Source organism: Geotrypetes seraphini, chromosome 3 (assembly GCF_902459505.1).
Source record: "Geotrypetes seraphini chromosome 3, aGeoSer1.1, whole genome shotgun sequence".
Taxonomy (NCBI): Eukaryota; Metazoa; Chordata; class Amphibia; order Gymnophiona; family Dermophiidae; genus Geotrypetes; species Geotrypetes seraphini.
The window spans coordinates 393,330,433-393,345,638 of NC_047086.1; the positions used below are offsets into that span (position 1 = coordinate 393,330,433).

General features: G+C 47.6%; 2 protein-coding genes across 5 annotated transcripts in view; one reads left to right on the forward strand and one right to left on the reverse strand.

Annotated features, from left to right (window-relative positions):
• Positions 1-9,246, reverse strand: part of SLC4A1AP (solute carrier family 4 member 1 adaptor protein) — a 111,274-nt gene extending 102,028 nt beyond the window's left edge. The window contains exons 1-2 of the mRNA XM_033936859.1: positions 8,626-9,246; positions 6,021-6,210 (exon numbers count right to left, since the gene is read on the reverse strand). Of these exons, the coding sequence (XP_033792750.1) occupies positions 6,021-6,210; positions 8,626-9,207 (772 nt within the window). The 5' untranslated portion in view covers positions 9,208-9,246. The remainder of the gene's footprint in view (positions 1-6,020; positions 6,211-8,625) is intronic.
• Positions 8,559-15,206, forward strand: part of SUPT7L (SPT7 like, STAGA complex subunit gamma) — a 34,605-nt gene continuing 27,957 nt past the window's right edge. The window contains exons 1-2 of one of the 4 annotated variants that reach the window (XM_033936861.1): positions 8,559-8,754; positions 12,490-13,133. In XM_033936861.1, coding sequence (XP_033792752.1) covers positions 12,721-13,133 — 413 coding nt within the window. In that variant the 5' untranslated portion in view covers positions 8,559-8,754; positions 12,490-12,720. Of the gene's footprint in view, positions 8,755-9,336; positions 9,647-12,489; positions 13,134-15,206 lie in introns of those variants that run through there. The other 3 variants (XM_033936864.1, XM_033936863.1, XM_033936860.1) reach the window with 3 other exon arrangements.

Sequence of the window (15,206 nt, forward strand, 5' to 3'; positions counted from 1 at the left end):
ACTGAAGAAGCGGGGTACTTTGGCGTTGCCACTTGTAGCCATCAGATCCATCAGGGGCTGCCCCCAAGCACGCACTAGCAACTGAAACGCCTCGGCGCCGAGACACCACTCTCCCGGATCCAAGAAGTGACGACTGAGGAAGTCCGCCTGAACGTTTTCTACCCCGGCAATGTGAGAGGCCGAGAGGTCCAGAAGATGCGACTCCGCCCAAACCATGAGCCGAGCCGCCTCCTGCGCCACCAGAGTGCTCTTGGTGCCCCCCTGACGATTGACATAAGCCACCGCCGTGGCATTGTCCGACAGGACTCTGACCGACTTGCCCAACAAAAGGGAGTGGAAAGCCAACAGCGCCAGCCGGACCGCCCTGGTCTCCAACACGTTGATCGACCAGGAGGCCTCCTCCGTGGACCAGGTTCCCTGAGCAGAGTGACCCAGACACTGGGCCCCCCAACCCAGGAGACTCGCATCCGTAAGGAGCACCGTCCACTGCGGAAGATCCAGACCCACCCCCTGAACTAGGTGAGGGGTCCGGAGCCACCAACGCAGACTGCAGCGCGCCAAGCCTCGCAGGGGAACCGGAACATCCATCCCGTGCCTCTGGGGAGACCACCTCCGGAGCAGAGCATACTGAAGAGGACGCATGTGGGCCCGCGCCCACCTCACCACGTCCAGGGACGCCGCCATCGACCCCAGGACCTGGAGGAAATCTCGCGCCCGAGGACACCGGGACGCCAAAAGCAGGCGAATCTGAGACTGCAATTTGCTCACCCGGGCCTCTGGGAGGAAGACCTTCCCCAAGGAGGTGTCGAACAGCACCCCGAGGTACTCCAGACGCTGAGCCGGAACCAACCGACTCTTGGAAAGGTTGACCACCCAGCCCAGCGACCGGAGAAACTCCACCACCCGAGCCGTAACCCGGTAGCTTTCCTGCAACGACTTGGCCCGAATTAACCAGTCGTCCAGGTAGGGGTGTACCAGAATGCCCTCCGACCGCAAGGCTGCCGCGACGACCACCATCACCTTGGTGAACGTCCGGGGAGCCGTGGCCAGCCCAAAGGGAAGCGCACAGAACTGATAGTGCCGACCCAAGATCGCAAAGCGCAGGAAACGCTGATGAGAGGTCCGAATAGGAACATGCAAGTAGGCCTCCGTCAGATCGAGAGAAGTGAGAAACTCCCCCGGCTGAACCGCCAGAATGACCGACCGCAGCGTTTCCATACGGAAAGAGGGAACCTTGAGAGCCCTGTTGACCCCTTTCAAATCGAGGATGGGCCGAAAAGTCCCCTCCTTCTTGGGCACCACAAAGTAAATGGAGTACCTGCCCGTGCCCCACTCCGGGGGGGGCACCGGAACTACTGCCCTGAGATCTAGCAAGCGCTGAAGGGTCTGGCGAAAAGCCTGCTTCTTCCCCGGAGTCTGACACGGAGAAGCGAGGAAAAAATCCGGCAGAGAGCGGGCGAACTCCAGGGCATAACCGTCCCGCACCACCTCCAGGACCCACTGATCGGACGTGATCTCGGCCCATTTGGGAAAAAAGTCGCGCAGCCGGGCCCCCACCGGAACCAAGGGGGGCGCCGGCAAGGCGTCATTGTGCAGGACGGGAAGCGGGGGAACCGGCGGAGGGGTTCCCTGCCCCCCGACGGGCCCCCCGAAAGGGCTGCATGCGCTGGAAGAACCGACCCCGGGAAAACCCCGGAGACTGGAAAGAAGCAGCCCCACGCCCAGGGCGATACTTGCGAAATTCCCGCAAACGCCCCCGGGCCGCACCCCCCCGAGACGCCGGGCGGGCACGGTCCTCCGGCAAACGGGGAACTTTCGAGTCCGACAGAGTCTGAATTAACTTATCCAAGTCCTCTCCAAATAAAAACAACCCCCGAAAGGGAAATTTAGTAAGCTTAGCTTTGGACGCAGCATCCGCCGCCCAAGCGCGCAGCCACAACACACGCCTTGCGGCCACGCCAAAAGCCATGGACTTAGCCGAGATCCGCACCAAGTCATACAGAGCATCCGAGAGGAATGAGGCAGCCATCTCAATCTTTGCTACCTCCTGATCCACCAGAGACCAGTCGTCAGACTCTCGATCCAAGACCCGCTCCGCCCACCGAAACACGGCGCGAGCGACCAGTCCCCCACAAATAGCCGCCTGGACCCCAAAGGCAGAGACTTGAAAATTTTGCTTAAGGATGGTCTCCAATTTGCGCTCCTCAGAGTCCCGCAAGGCAGAACCGCCCTCAACAGGCACGGTATGCCGCTTGGAAATAGCCGAGACCACCGCATCCACGACTGGCGAAGCTAACGTAGCCCGATCCCCTTCAGGAATGGGATACAGGCGAGCCATGCTGCGCGCCAGCCGAAACGGCGTCTCCGGCGTTTTCCACTGCTCAAGAATAATATCCCGAATATCCTGATGCATAGGAAAAGAGCGGGAAACGGAACGGATCCCTCGTAACAGAGGGTCCCCCACACGCGGAGTCTCCGGCGGCGCGTCCTCAAAACGCAAAGCCGAAGAAACCTGTTGAATAAGGTCAGGCAGCTCATCTCTCTGAAAAAGGCACACCACGGACGCCTCGTCACTGGAGAACGGGAAACCCGACAACCCGCCGCCAGCTTCCGTCCCCTCCAGAGGGTCCTGGAATTCCTCAGAAGGGTCCAGGTCCTCCTCCATACCGACACGTTCCTCCGACCACAAATCCTCGTCCCACGACACCCGCGGACGCTTGGACAAGAGAGGCGGCGGAGGGGACGTCACGTCAGACGAGAGAGGCAAAGCCGCAGGGAGCGCGGAGGAAACCCCACCCCCCGAGACCCCCTGGGCGCAACCGGGACCCCCAGCCGCCTGAAAATAGGCTTTGCATAATGAAAAGAAAAAATCAGGGGAAAAACCCCCCGAGGGTCCCAAGGGACTCCCTGCCACAGCAGGGGACCCAGCAGAAACCTGCCCCTGCTTAGACAAAACAGGGGGAAGGTCACCTGAGGTGGAAGACAAAATGGAGGGGCCAGACAGAGAAGATGGCGTCTTTCCCGCCAAAACAGCTCCCTCCACAGCCTGAAGCGGCTGAGAGACCTGAATAGTCTCAGCCGCTAAAACAGGCAAGCCGGCATCAGCTGTCAAAATATCAGCTGAGAGGGAATCCTCTAAAACCCGACCGTCGGCGGCTCGGGGAATCCCTCCGTGGGCGGACGGAGAAGACCGGGCTTCTCCACCGTTCCCTGCCGACTCGCGAGGCACCATCGGCGGGGAGCTCTGGGCGCCTGCAGCCGCTGCCGACGGAGCTCCTCCACCGCACCGGCCTGAACACCGCTTGCACAGGCCGGCCGCGAGTGCCTCGCGTCTGGAGCACAATGAGCACTTTTTCCCTTTAGAAGTGCTCATTGCTCCATACGCGACCTAGCTGTAAAAAAGTGCCGGTTAGTTGAAAAAATACAGTAAAATACAGTTTTCTTAAAGGGATACAACCCTCCAGACCAGCACTACCTCAGGAATTTTTTTTTTTTTTTTTTTACAGAACAGACTCCACAGGCTCTCGAAGCAATATGCCTTGCTTGATTTAGGGGGCAAGGCTTACTGCTGAGGCTCCTCTAAAAAAATATGGGGAGGTGGAGGAAGTGGGGGGAGGGACCCCGCTCGTGACCCGCCGGGTTTGACACCCCCGAGGTCGGACGAACCCCCAAACAGAGTCCGTCCAAGCTCCGTCCGGCTAAAAACAGGGACAATAAACCTCTAAACAAATTCCAACAGCCCTACCAAGGGAGATGGGTACAGATCACTCAACACCTGCTGGAGACTGAAAGAAGACTGAGGGAAATAGAGAGGAGGGGCTAGGATATACTGTCCCAAAGTTTTGTTTTCAGTCTCCACCTGCTGGTCATGATTAGATATATACCCAATCGTAAAGTTAACCTCTACTGGTCTGGAGAGTGCTAAAGAAAAGGTGGATTACCGTACATAAGAATTGTCATGAAATTAGGAAAGACATAAGGAGTAGTTTGAACATTTTTGATTTGCTAAGGAGTAGATGGTATTGTAGGTGAAGCTTGGGACGGATCTGGTTGTGTTATATAGGTTTTATGTATTTTTTGAAGAGTAGGGTTTTCAGAATAAAAAAAGGTTTGGACAAGTTGCTGGAAAAAAAGTCCATAAAGCATTATTAAGATAGACTTGAAAAAAGCCAATGTATTTCGTAATATCATGATGATTCTTATGTAATCCAGAGGTCCACTAAGCCTACTATCCTGTTTCCAACAGTGGCCAATCCAGGTCACAATAACCTGGCAAGATCTCAAAAGAGTAAAACAGATTTTATGCTACCTATCTTAGAAATAAGTAGTGGACATTCTCTAATCTATCTCAAAATATTGTCCAAGAAATGCTTCTGAGACAAAGACATCCGTGAAGGTATTGGCTAATGTGAAAGAAACAAATATAAAATTCAACTGTTAAATCTGTGGTAGATATTCTACAACAGGTTAGAAGCTATCAATTTTCATTAAGGGCTCCTTTTACTAAGGTGCGTTAGGGCCTTAACGCGAGGAATAGTGCGCGCTAAATTGTTGTGCGCTATACCTTAACACCAGCATTGAGCTGGCATTATTCTAGAAGCATACCGTGTGGTGTAGCGTGTGGCAATTTCGTGCGTGCGCTAAAAATGCTAGCACACCTTAGTAAAAGGAGCCCTAAGATTTTGATTTACTAAGAGATTTTTTTTTCTCCTCTCTCTATGGAAAGATGACCAAATCACTGATGAGAAAACGGATCAAAAGCATAATTAAAAGCCTTTTAGAGAAAACAAAAGAAAGTAGCAACTAAACAGTAGACAAATCAATTTCCTGGACCTCAGATATTCAAATATGCCGCCTCCGGAAGCGACTATCAGATTTAAGGAAAATTGCCCTGGAAACAACAAAATTATTTTGTTTAAAGAGATATTACTTTTATCTAGTGAAAACAATTTTTATTGAACAAGCAGAAGAAAAAACAACAAAACCACCAGAGGGTCAAGATCTGTTCAAGAAATATACAACAACATCCCCCAAGTCCCCCCCCCCACCCTAGAATTCACTGTCCCCGCTACGATAAAAATCCAGGTTATACAGAGGTTTAGATTGCCATACTAAACCAATTCTATGGACAGAAGTACAGGAACACAAAACACAACAAAAAACTGAAGAAAGATCAACTGGCATGAGAAGAAACCAGCAAAGAGCCAAAGCTCTACCCTAACTAACGGGAGAGGCCCAAACAAATCACACAGAAGCACTGCAGTGCTCTTATGAGCCCTGAGAGATAGAAAGCAAGGCCACCCCCCCAATACTGCTCCCTCTCGAAGCAGAACACAACAATCAAAGAGGCAAACAAACTAAAAAACAAACAAGCACAGAACTCAAATTTTAAAAAAAAGATATTACTTTTATCTAAATAACTAACAATTAGCTATGATATATGATGATGAGAAATATGGGCAGCCTTTATCTGCTTTCATGTTTCTATGCAACATTATTCCTCTACAATTGCTGTAAATCAAACTCCAGAATATCATGCAGTAATAATGAGATCCAGGTTTTCCAGTTAAGCCTAGACTGTGGCAACTGTCATCCTCCAGAACAAATTTAGGATTGGTGTTAACAGAACATGACTGGATCACACCAGTCACAGCAGAGCACTGAATACAACCAACAGTAGTAATGTGCTGTCTCTATCATTCTACATGAAACCCAAAATACAGTTTTAACAGTGGCTATCTGGTATGTTTCATGGTTTGCTGACTAATCTCAGAGGCACTAACTAACAACCCAGACTCCCGATGAAGGCACACTTGCCGAAACACAGTCCGTGTCGAGTTTGTTGTATGATATTCTGTATATGCTACATTGGTTGCCATTAAAGTGTGATTCATTTGAAGACCTGGTTCATTCTACTCCTTCTTTGGATTTCCTGAGACTTGTGCAGAGTGGAAGTTCTCTGTTGTTTGGTTTAACATAAAAAGAAAACTGGTAGAATCCCAGTTTATCGGATCTCTTACCCATTCCCCAAGTGCAGCCTGTATCACCACTAGGAACAATTTCTTTTCTTTTCACTTCATTTTCTTCTTCTTCTTCTTCATCTGAATCTTCTCCCAGCATCTTTCTTTGCAAGCATTCTTGCTGCCTGCGACGTTCCTTAATCTGAGTCACAGTTAGCTCCGATTCCTCTTCCTGATCATCCTCTGGGCCCTAAGATGACATGTCAAAGTGAATGGATTAAAACCTTTTAAGGGAGCTCTAACAACAACAAAAGACAGCTGGTAAGAGTCACAATGAATTCTATCGACAACATGGGGTAACTCAAAGATCATTCTCCTCCTCAATTTCAGGGGCAGCCACAGAACTATCCCAACAATCTAACACTTCAAAGACTTGTAGTTCTTCCCTTCACATTCATGTCTTATTTGTCACTTACTAATTTTATATTTGTTTAATTTTAATATTTTATTGTAAGCCACTTAGACATTTTTGATAGATGGAATATCATATGTTAATAAAACTTGGAAATTTACATTCTAGCCGTAGTAAGGAAAATGAAACAATTGCCACAGATTTCAGATCAACGACCTTGTAGAACAGTGTATCACAAACTGTGTGCCAAGGTTTCAGGTGTGCAGCGAGATGCTGGTGGAGGAGTTAGAGATTTGGTTGTTTATACATACATATGGGTTAAAGCTAGATGACATAAAGTGAGGCAGTTGAGAGGAGTTGCAAACTTTGTTATTAATGTAGACTTATGTTTCAGATAGTATTACTGCTTTACAATGCATTTGAACACACATATATAAATATGGAAAGGGTTCAGAGTTAAAGTCCTGGGCAAGTAGGTAGGAAGGGGGGATTTGTTCAGAGATGTTTGGGGCTTGCATAAAACTAAAACTGTACACTGGTACGATAATCTTTGTTGTTTGTTTTGAATTTTATAATAAAACAAAAAAGAACTACAAATGGAAATAAAGAAGTAAATAAGAAAACAGGTAAATAAATGGGGGCAGGGCTAGGGGGCCCAGTGTACTTGTGTAACTAGGGACTCTTGAAGAATTAATCCTGCCCTGGGTAAGAGAGGCTGGGACTCAATCTTGAATTTGTACTCTGATATCCCTCTTGTCTTGAGGCTCTGGACTGTAAATGTTGGTTCTTAAGGGCAGCTCGATAAAGTATTTGGGTGGAGAGAGCTTAAAAGCCTAAAAGTTCCAGTATTATTGTATTGTTTCAGTAGTAATCCTGAAAGCTTTTATCACTAGCCATTGCTTAGATGCACGAAAGTATATCATCTCTGCCCATCTACTTTGTTGACATTCTTTTACCTAATTGTAATGGGTTAATAAAGTTCTCCTTTTCTACCTGGATAACCTGTATTGTGAATCTGCGAATGTATTTCTGGAGTCCCTTTGAGTCCAGTTTTTCTTCCTTTCTCCTCCGCCCCCATTGAAAACATGTATCCCTCTCTCTCATTCCCTCCCTTGCTGCAAAGGTGGGAGGACTCAAAATGTTAGGAAGAGGATAGAGAGAGGGAGAAACCTAAAACAAATGATGGACGGGGGTGTTTAGAGGGACAGAGACTGCAGAGGTGGAAAGATTCTGGACGAGGGAGGGAGGAAGGAGAGAGGCAGAGAAAGACCATGAAGAAAGGAGAACAAATGCTGGACGGGGGGGGGGGGGAGGGTTTGTAAGCAGAAGAAAGACTGAGAGAGAGAGGCTTGGACCAAAGTGGAAAGACAGGAGGCAGATAATGGACTATGGGAGGTGCAGACAGAAGAGACAGAGGAGGAGAGTTTCTGAGGAAGAACAGAGAGATGCAGGATCATATCAGAGGAAGGCAAGAGAGGGAGGCATGTTGCCAATAGGGGTGGAGGAGAGAGGAAGAAAAGTTGGACTCATGGAGAGACAGAGATGTTGGTTGGGGAAGGGACTGAGGTCCGGAGAAGAGGAAGCATGCAAGAGGCAGAAAGAAAGAAATGCTGGATGCACAGTCAGAAGGAAGTCCAACCAAAAATTAATTAAATCACCAGACAACAAAGGTAGGAAAAATGATTTTATTTTCAATTTAGTGATCGAAATGTGTCCATTTTGAGAATTTATAATCTGCTGTCTATTTTGAAACTAAATTTGTCTATTTCTATAGTTGTTACTGATTGCATATCTGCCTTGACCTCTTTGAACACAACCCCCCCCCCAATGTAAATGATGATTAACATTTTCTCAGCGTACAGTGTGCTTTGTGGGTTTTTTTTTTCTTTTTAATTTTGTGGTTACCCTTCTGAATTAATAAGATTATATTGTGTGTACATGAAAAATGAATGAAGAAATTGCATTACAATTAGTACTATTACAATGGGGGGTCGGGGGCGGAGCTTGGGCTGGGGCATTTGGTTGGTATTTGTTAAGACTTAAGAGCTCCTTTTACTAAGCTGCTATAGCGTTATTAGCGCGCGCTGCGCGGCTAGAACTAACGCCAGCTCAATGCTGGCCTTAAGGTCTAGCGCGCGCATTAAAGCCCTAAGGCGGCTTAGTAAAACGAGCCCTTTGTTTACGAGAACTGCCCCTGAAACGGCCGTGGCATCCCAGAAGCATCACCCTCACGACCCCGGAAAGGTTCCTCACCTGCAGAATGAAAAGCCGGGTGCTGCCGCCGAACGTCATGACGTGTCCAACCCGCACCCGGCAGAAGGTCTGGGCGGGGATCCTGGCCTTGTTCAGGCGCGTGCCGTGGGTGCTGTCCAGGTCGTACAGGTAAAAGCCGCGTTGCTCGTGGGGGGCGGGGCCGGGGCAGCGGCGGTACTGCAGGACAGCGTGGTAGCGCGACACGGACGGGTGCTCCAGGGACACGTCGCAGGCCGGCAGCCGCCCGAACAGCAGCCGCCCGGTACCCGCCAGGGGCCGACGGTGCAGGACGCAGCCGCCCTTCACCGTCTCCAGGCTGTAGTCGGCGTCGGCCGCTCCGGCCCAAGGGGGTTCTTGGTAGGGTTCGGCGGAAACCTGGCAGGGCGAAGCGGCTCCCTTTGGGTCGTCCGGCGGAGGAGCTCCGCCTTTCGCCGGCAGCACCGGCTTTTTAAACGTCGAAGGCTCCGTCGGACTTTCGGGCCCGGCCTCCCCGCCGCTTCCCAGCTCCTCTCCCGCTTCTTTCCCGTCTCCCTCACTGCCGGGGCTCCGTTCGCCCGTCTCCTCACGGCCAGAGCCCTCCATGTTTCTCTCTCGCCGGTACGCCTGGCAGCAGCGCGCTCCGACTTGCGCACGCGCTCTCGCCGGCCTCACATTCAGTTCCGCCCTGCGCGCGCGCGCGCGCTTTCCTCTCCTTCCCTCTGTTTCCAGAGGGAAGCTCAGAGCGCGGTTGCACACCTTCTTCGGCTGACGTTCTCGACGGGCGCATGCGCAGTGCCAAAAATCACCGGGCGAAGGCGGGGATTTTTTTTCTGTTTCCGGTAAGAGGTTTGAATTGGGGAGGAATTTTCCTGGGTCTCTTTGCCTCCTCCTCACGCCCGACCGTAGGAGTTAAATGAGGAGGTAGGAGGCCGACCGCAGGGCTTTCTTTGTGGATGTGATGATTCTTCCTTCCCCCCCTCCCTCCTTGGAGGAGCTTCACGAGTGTGCCGTTCGCGGTTGGTGTCAGGATGCGGTGCGGGAGGTCAGTCCGGTGACACAGTTTTAGGCGTTAGACAGCACTCTTTTTGCTCTCGCCTTTCCTCTCTCTGTGGAACTGGGGGAAAAAAAAAATCTACCTTAGAAATACACTCCTCCCTCAATATTCGCGGGGGGGGGGGGGGTAGGGGGTTAGGGCAGAGACAGCCCGCGAATATTGAAAATTCACAAATAACTTTTGGGCCGGCTCTGACCACCCCCGCCTCCCTCCTTAAGTTGGTTAATACCCAAAGCTGCAGCCAAGTGCACCTGACCTTACCTGGCGGTCTTTCGGGGCAGGAGCGATCTTCCTACGCTCCTGCCCCGTGCAGATCACTCATCCAGAAAATGGCTGCTACGAGTTCCCATAGTCTCTCAAGACCACCAGGTAAGGTCTGGGAAGGTGGGGGTGATTCTGGTTTTAGGAAATCGTGAATAATCGAAATCGCGAGTCCTAAAACTGCGAGTCGGGAGGGGGAAGTGTATAATTACAGTGGTACCTTGGTTTACAAGCATAATTCGTTCCAGAAGCATGCTTGTAATACAAAGCATTCGTAAATCAAAGCAGATTTCCCCATAGAAAATCATGGAAACTCGGACGATTCATTCCACAACCCAAAAGGCTTGCTATAAGGTGCTACTGTAAAGGACCTGGGAGGAAGTGGCGAGGGGTGGCCCATGGGTGGATACCTGACTGCATGATGCCCGGGTGCCACAGCTCCTTCAGCAGCAGTTTGTAGGTGGATGTACTTCAGGGCGATGCCTCTGCCATCCGCCAGCCTCCCTTTCCATACTGCTTTGGAGAACCCTGAGCCAGTCCAGGCGTTTAAAGAGCGGGCTGCTGTACAGTGTTGAGACGAGCGCCATCCCAATAAACCACGTGCGCGCGTGCGTTACATATAAACACGCACGTCGATGAGTGCGTCATCAACATGCGTGCTTACACGTGACACTCGCCTTTCATTTATCGGGTCGGCGCTCGTCTTGTGAGTTAGTTTGCTGGTACTTGCAAACCAAGGTTTGACTATATTAATATTAAGAACTGCCGTACTGGGGCAGACCGAAGGTTCATCAAGCCCAGTATTCTGTTTCCAACAGTGGCCAACCCAGGTCCCAAGTACCTAGTTAGATCCCAAGTAGTAAAACAGATTTTATGCTGCTTATCCTAGGAATAAGCAGTTGATTTTCCCAAGCCATCTCAATAATGGCCTATGGACTTCTCTTTTAGGAAATTATCCAGCCCTTTTTTTAAACCCTGCTAATCTAACTGATTTCACCACATTCTCTGGCAACAAATTCCAACATTACTAGTATTAAGCTAAAGTTCTGGAATCTAGTAAGGTCACTATCTACAGCTCCAATGCTGGTTATGAATTACTTCACTGTCATTAGTGTGTTATAGTGTTACTGATAGAGAACTCTTCAGGAAAGGAAAAACATTGTAAGTCACTTGTATCTTGAGTAGTGACCAGTTTATAGTTCCAATAAATAATGGGTAATTATATGGTCAAGGGGTGAAGGAGTCTATCGTGAAAGATATAAAACCATATGTATGAAGTCATTAGTAAACTAACCTATGCACTTACAGTAATGAATCGTTTTGTGTATTCTTTAATCCTTTGTGTTCAAGACACCAAATTCCCTATATACTCTTCCAACTCGGATACGAAATTGTCATGATTGCCAGCTGTCTTGTGTTTAGCTGACTTGGTTGGATTTGCTGAAAAAGGCCAATCATTGGCAGAACCTTAACATTGAGAGTGTAAATTTTGGAAATCCTTCAGCGTCCCTAAAGACAACAGACAATCCTGAGTCCAGGTCCTCCCAGGCTGAAATGAGCCCTCACTTATCCCCCCTCCTTTTACAAAACTGCATTAGGCTTTTTTATTGCTTGTCATGGCTGTATTAGCTCTGATGCTCATGCATAACTGATACTATACTATAAGTTGTGTGCACAGCTTTGCATGCTAAGCATACAGCTGTGCATGCAAGTTCATAAAATTAGGGCTTAGCTTGAGGTTTTCCAGAGACTGGAGATTTGAAACTGAGCCATAGAAGTCATTTGCACATTTAGTAATCTCTGTTAATAATGCATGGTGACTTTCACCATTTTGGTTTGGTGAATGTCATAAATCCGCCCACTGCTCTATTTTAATCATGCAAAATTTCTATCTTAATTGATGCTATGGAATTCTTAACATAGAGTTCTATGGCCCTATTGTATTTTTGTTCTTTTCATATTCCGCTTTGTAGCATGGTAATTTGGAATCAGCTTTTTTCATATCCTCTCTTCCTGTACACACTGCTTTCCCTTGGTGTACTGTTAGCTTGCCATATTGCAATTCACACTGTTTGTGTGCCTCATTGAAGCTGGAGGATTTTTTTTTCTTAAATGTAGGTTTTGTAACAATACATTATTTCAGGTAATAATGGAAAGAAGTACATATTTCTCTTATAAAGTGAGAGAAGTCAAACAATTGTAAAGCTTAAAAAAATACTCCACACTATGTAAGGTGATTGGCTACATTCCAAGATGCTGGAGGATTTTATGGATATCCGTCCTTTCCTGGGCTGATAGTGACAGGTTCTAGATACTTTTTGTAAGATCCTGTTTGCATGGAAACACAGCAGTGAACATTTGTTCATAGAAATAAAGGACAACAAACAAGTTGTTGCAGGTCCAATTTGTTGCACTAAGTAACTTGTGACTAGCTTATGAGGATTAAAAATAGCTTTGGAAAGCTCATCACCCTGACAGTACCAAGTGTCTGAAAAGCAAATCGTTTTGCTTACACTTCAGTTAGATCTGGTCACCAGACATTTATAGCTGTTTGTTCCTTTTCTCTCTAGAAATGACGACATCCGTGCTATCAGTGAGGAGCCACAAAGAGCCTAAACTTCAGAATCGCATCAGTCTGAAAGGGATCTGCTTTTGATCAATCTGATTCTGATCGTGTTCTTGGATACCTGTTGGAGAGACCCGGCTCTAAGTGTCTTTGGAGAAACTGGTCACTTATTTAATCTTGTTCACTGTGTCGTGGATATTGTGATTTCACTTTGTTCCTAACTGGTTTCTTAACAATGATGAAATACTGGGGAGAGATCCCTGTGTCCTCCAGCCAGACCAGCAGGAGCTCTTTTGAGCTGCTGCAGCGTGAGTTTCGGACGGTGGAGGTCCAGGACCCTCCGCTGCACCAGCCCTCCGCACACAAGCCGCGACCCACCACCATGCTGGACATCCCCTCGGAGCCTTGCAGCTTAACCATCCACACCATCCAGCTCATACAGCACATCCGGCGCCTGCGAAGCCTCATTGCTGCCACCCAGGCACAGGGCCAGCAACAAGCCGAGGGAATAAAAACTGAGGAGAGTGAGCCATTGCCGACCCGCCCCATCTCCCCTCCTCTTCCAGATGATTTGCTACCCCTTGACAACAAGGTGGCCTGGCTATCCTTTCATCTGAGACATAGCGACCCTGATAGCGATTTCTACAGGTAGGCATGGAAAGGAAGGTGAAGAGAAAGAGTCAGTGATAGGCTAGAAATGTATCTAGAAAACTTGTGAGGCAGTCAAGAAATTTCAGATGCCAGAGAAATGTTTTCCATTACCTTTTTAAAAAATTGTTGCTTCTTTTTTGCTTTATTGTGTTTGCCTTTTTATCCATCTTCTTGTTTTGATTTTTTTTTAAATTGTTTTCTCCTTTCCCTTTATTGTGCTTTTATTTATTTATTTTGATTTTTATCCCGTTGTCCCCAAAGAGCTCAGAATGGGTTGCAGGTTAAACATATATAGTATATAGTTAACAGGTTACAATTTATACTAGATTTGCCATAATTTCAGTACAAGTTTCTGATACAAGTTTTTTCCTAGCTAGATACATATTAGGGATCTTATACTAATATACAGTTTACTGGTTACAATTTACCCTGGTTATTCTTACAGTGCAAGTTTTCAAGTACAAGTTTTATTCTAATTGACACACAGACAGTTTACAGGATGGATTTGCCGTAGTTATAATACAAGATTTTACCTTATAAGCTTTCCTTATTTGACATACTGGGTTTTGGTACCAATGTACATTTCTTTGTAATCCATTGGTCAAGGGCAGGAGGTTCCGTGAAGAGAGAAGTTTTTATTGCTTTCCTAAAGTTGAGGAGTCCGTCAAGGGATCTGATCTGCGGGGGGGGGGGGGGGGTGCCTCTGCTTCTAGGATTTTTCCAAGATTGGTTATTGATACCACTTTTGGTTGCAGTGTACTGCAGACTGAGCACAGCAATGGGGTATCTGTCAGAATTCAAAGTATGCTTTTACCATGGTACAAAAAGCACTATCCTCTTTTGTTTCATTAGTGAAGTAAATAAAGCATATATGGCATACAGCACTCCAGTCTGTACCCATTATAAAGGGATATATTGCCTTACATAATTTCGAACTCAACAACCTAATTTTCAACATAACACATGCACTTAAATTGAGGTTGAATACTGTGCATAGTTTTATGTGGCTGAAAATTCATATTATGAAACCAAAGTAAAAATCATTGCATGCAGACAAGTCCCTACTGAGTTTTTGAAATATATTGCAGTGGATTTGAATTTGTTGTTTAGATTAAATCACTTGCCTTTCCAAATCTGATCTCAAGTTGAGGTGCTTAGAGGTACAGTAGGCATTTTCCTGCCCCAATAGACTTACAGGGCTCCTTTTACTAAGCTGTGCTAGTGGTTTTAGCGCATGCTAGACGCTAATGCCACCATTGAGCTGGCGTTAGTTTTTGGCGCGTAGCGCGGGGTTAGCGCTAAAAACGCTAGCGCACCTTAGTAAAAGGAGCCCACAGTCTAAGTTTGTACCATCTGAGAAGACTGAAGCTCTAGGCCTTCAAAGTGAAGAAAGTTCCTCGGGTCTCGGTTTATATGGCATTAAAACAGAAACGCATCTTCAAAAAAAAAGGGTTTTCAACTTGGATTTGAATACTACCAGAGATGGAGCCTGATGTACCGAGTCGGGCAGTTTGTTCCAGGCATACGGCACAGCAAAGTAGAAGGGATGGAGTCAGGAGTTGGCAGTAGAGGAGAAGGCTTAGCAGAAGACCGGTGAGAAGCAAGTTGCAGTGCAGGCGAGAGATGATGAGTGTGGATGAGGTTCTTTGCAGTGTGGTCTGAAACGAAAGGCCGGGTTTTAGTGACGACGTAGAGGAAGAAATAGCAATTTTTTTTGCGGTCTGTTAGATATGCAAAGAAGAGGAAAGAGATCAGTCAGAGATAACCCAGAGGTTGTGAGATGATGAGACAGGGAGGATGAGAGCGTTATCCACAGATAAGGAAAACGGAGGCAGAGGTGAGGCGGGTTTAAGAGGAAAGGAGGAGTTCAGTCTTGGTCATGTTTAATTTTAGATGGTGGAGAGACATCCAGTTAGCAATGTCAGACAGGCAAGCTGAGACTAGGGCCTGGATTCTATAGAAATTTCAGGGTAGAGAGGTAGATTTGTGAGTCATCAGCATAGAGGTGATACTGGAAGCTGTGGGAGGAGATTAGAGCACCAAAGGAAGAAGTATAGATGGAGAAAAGAA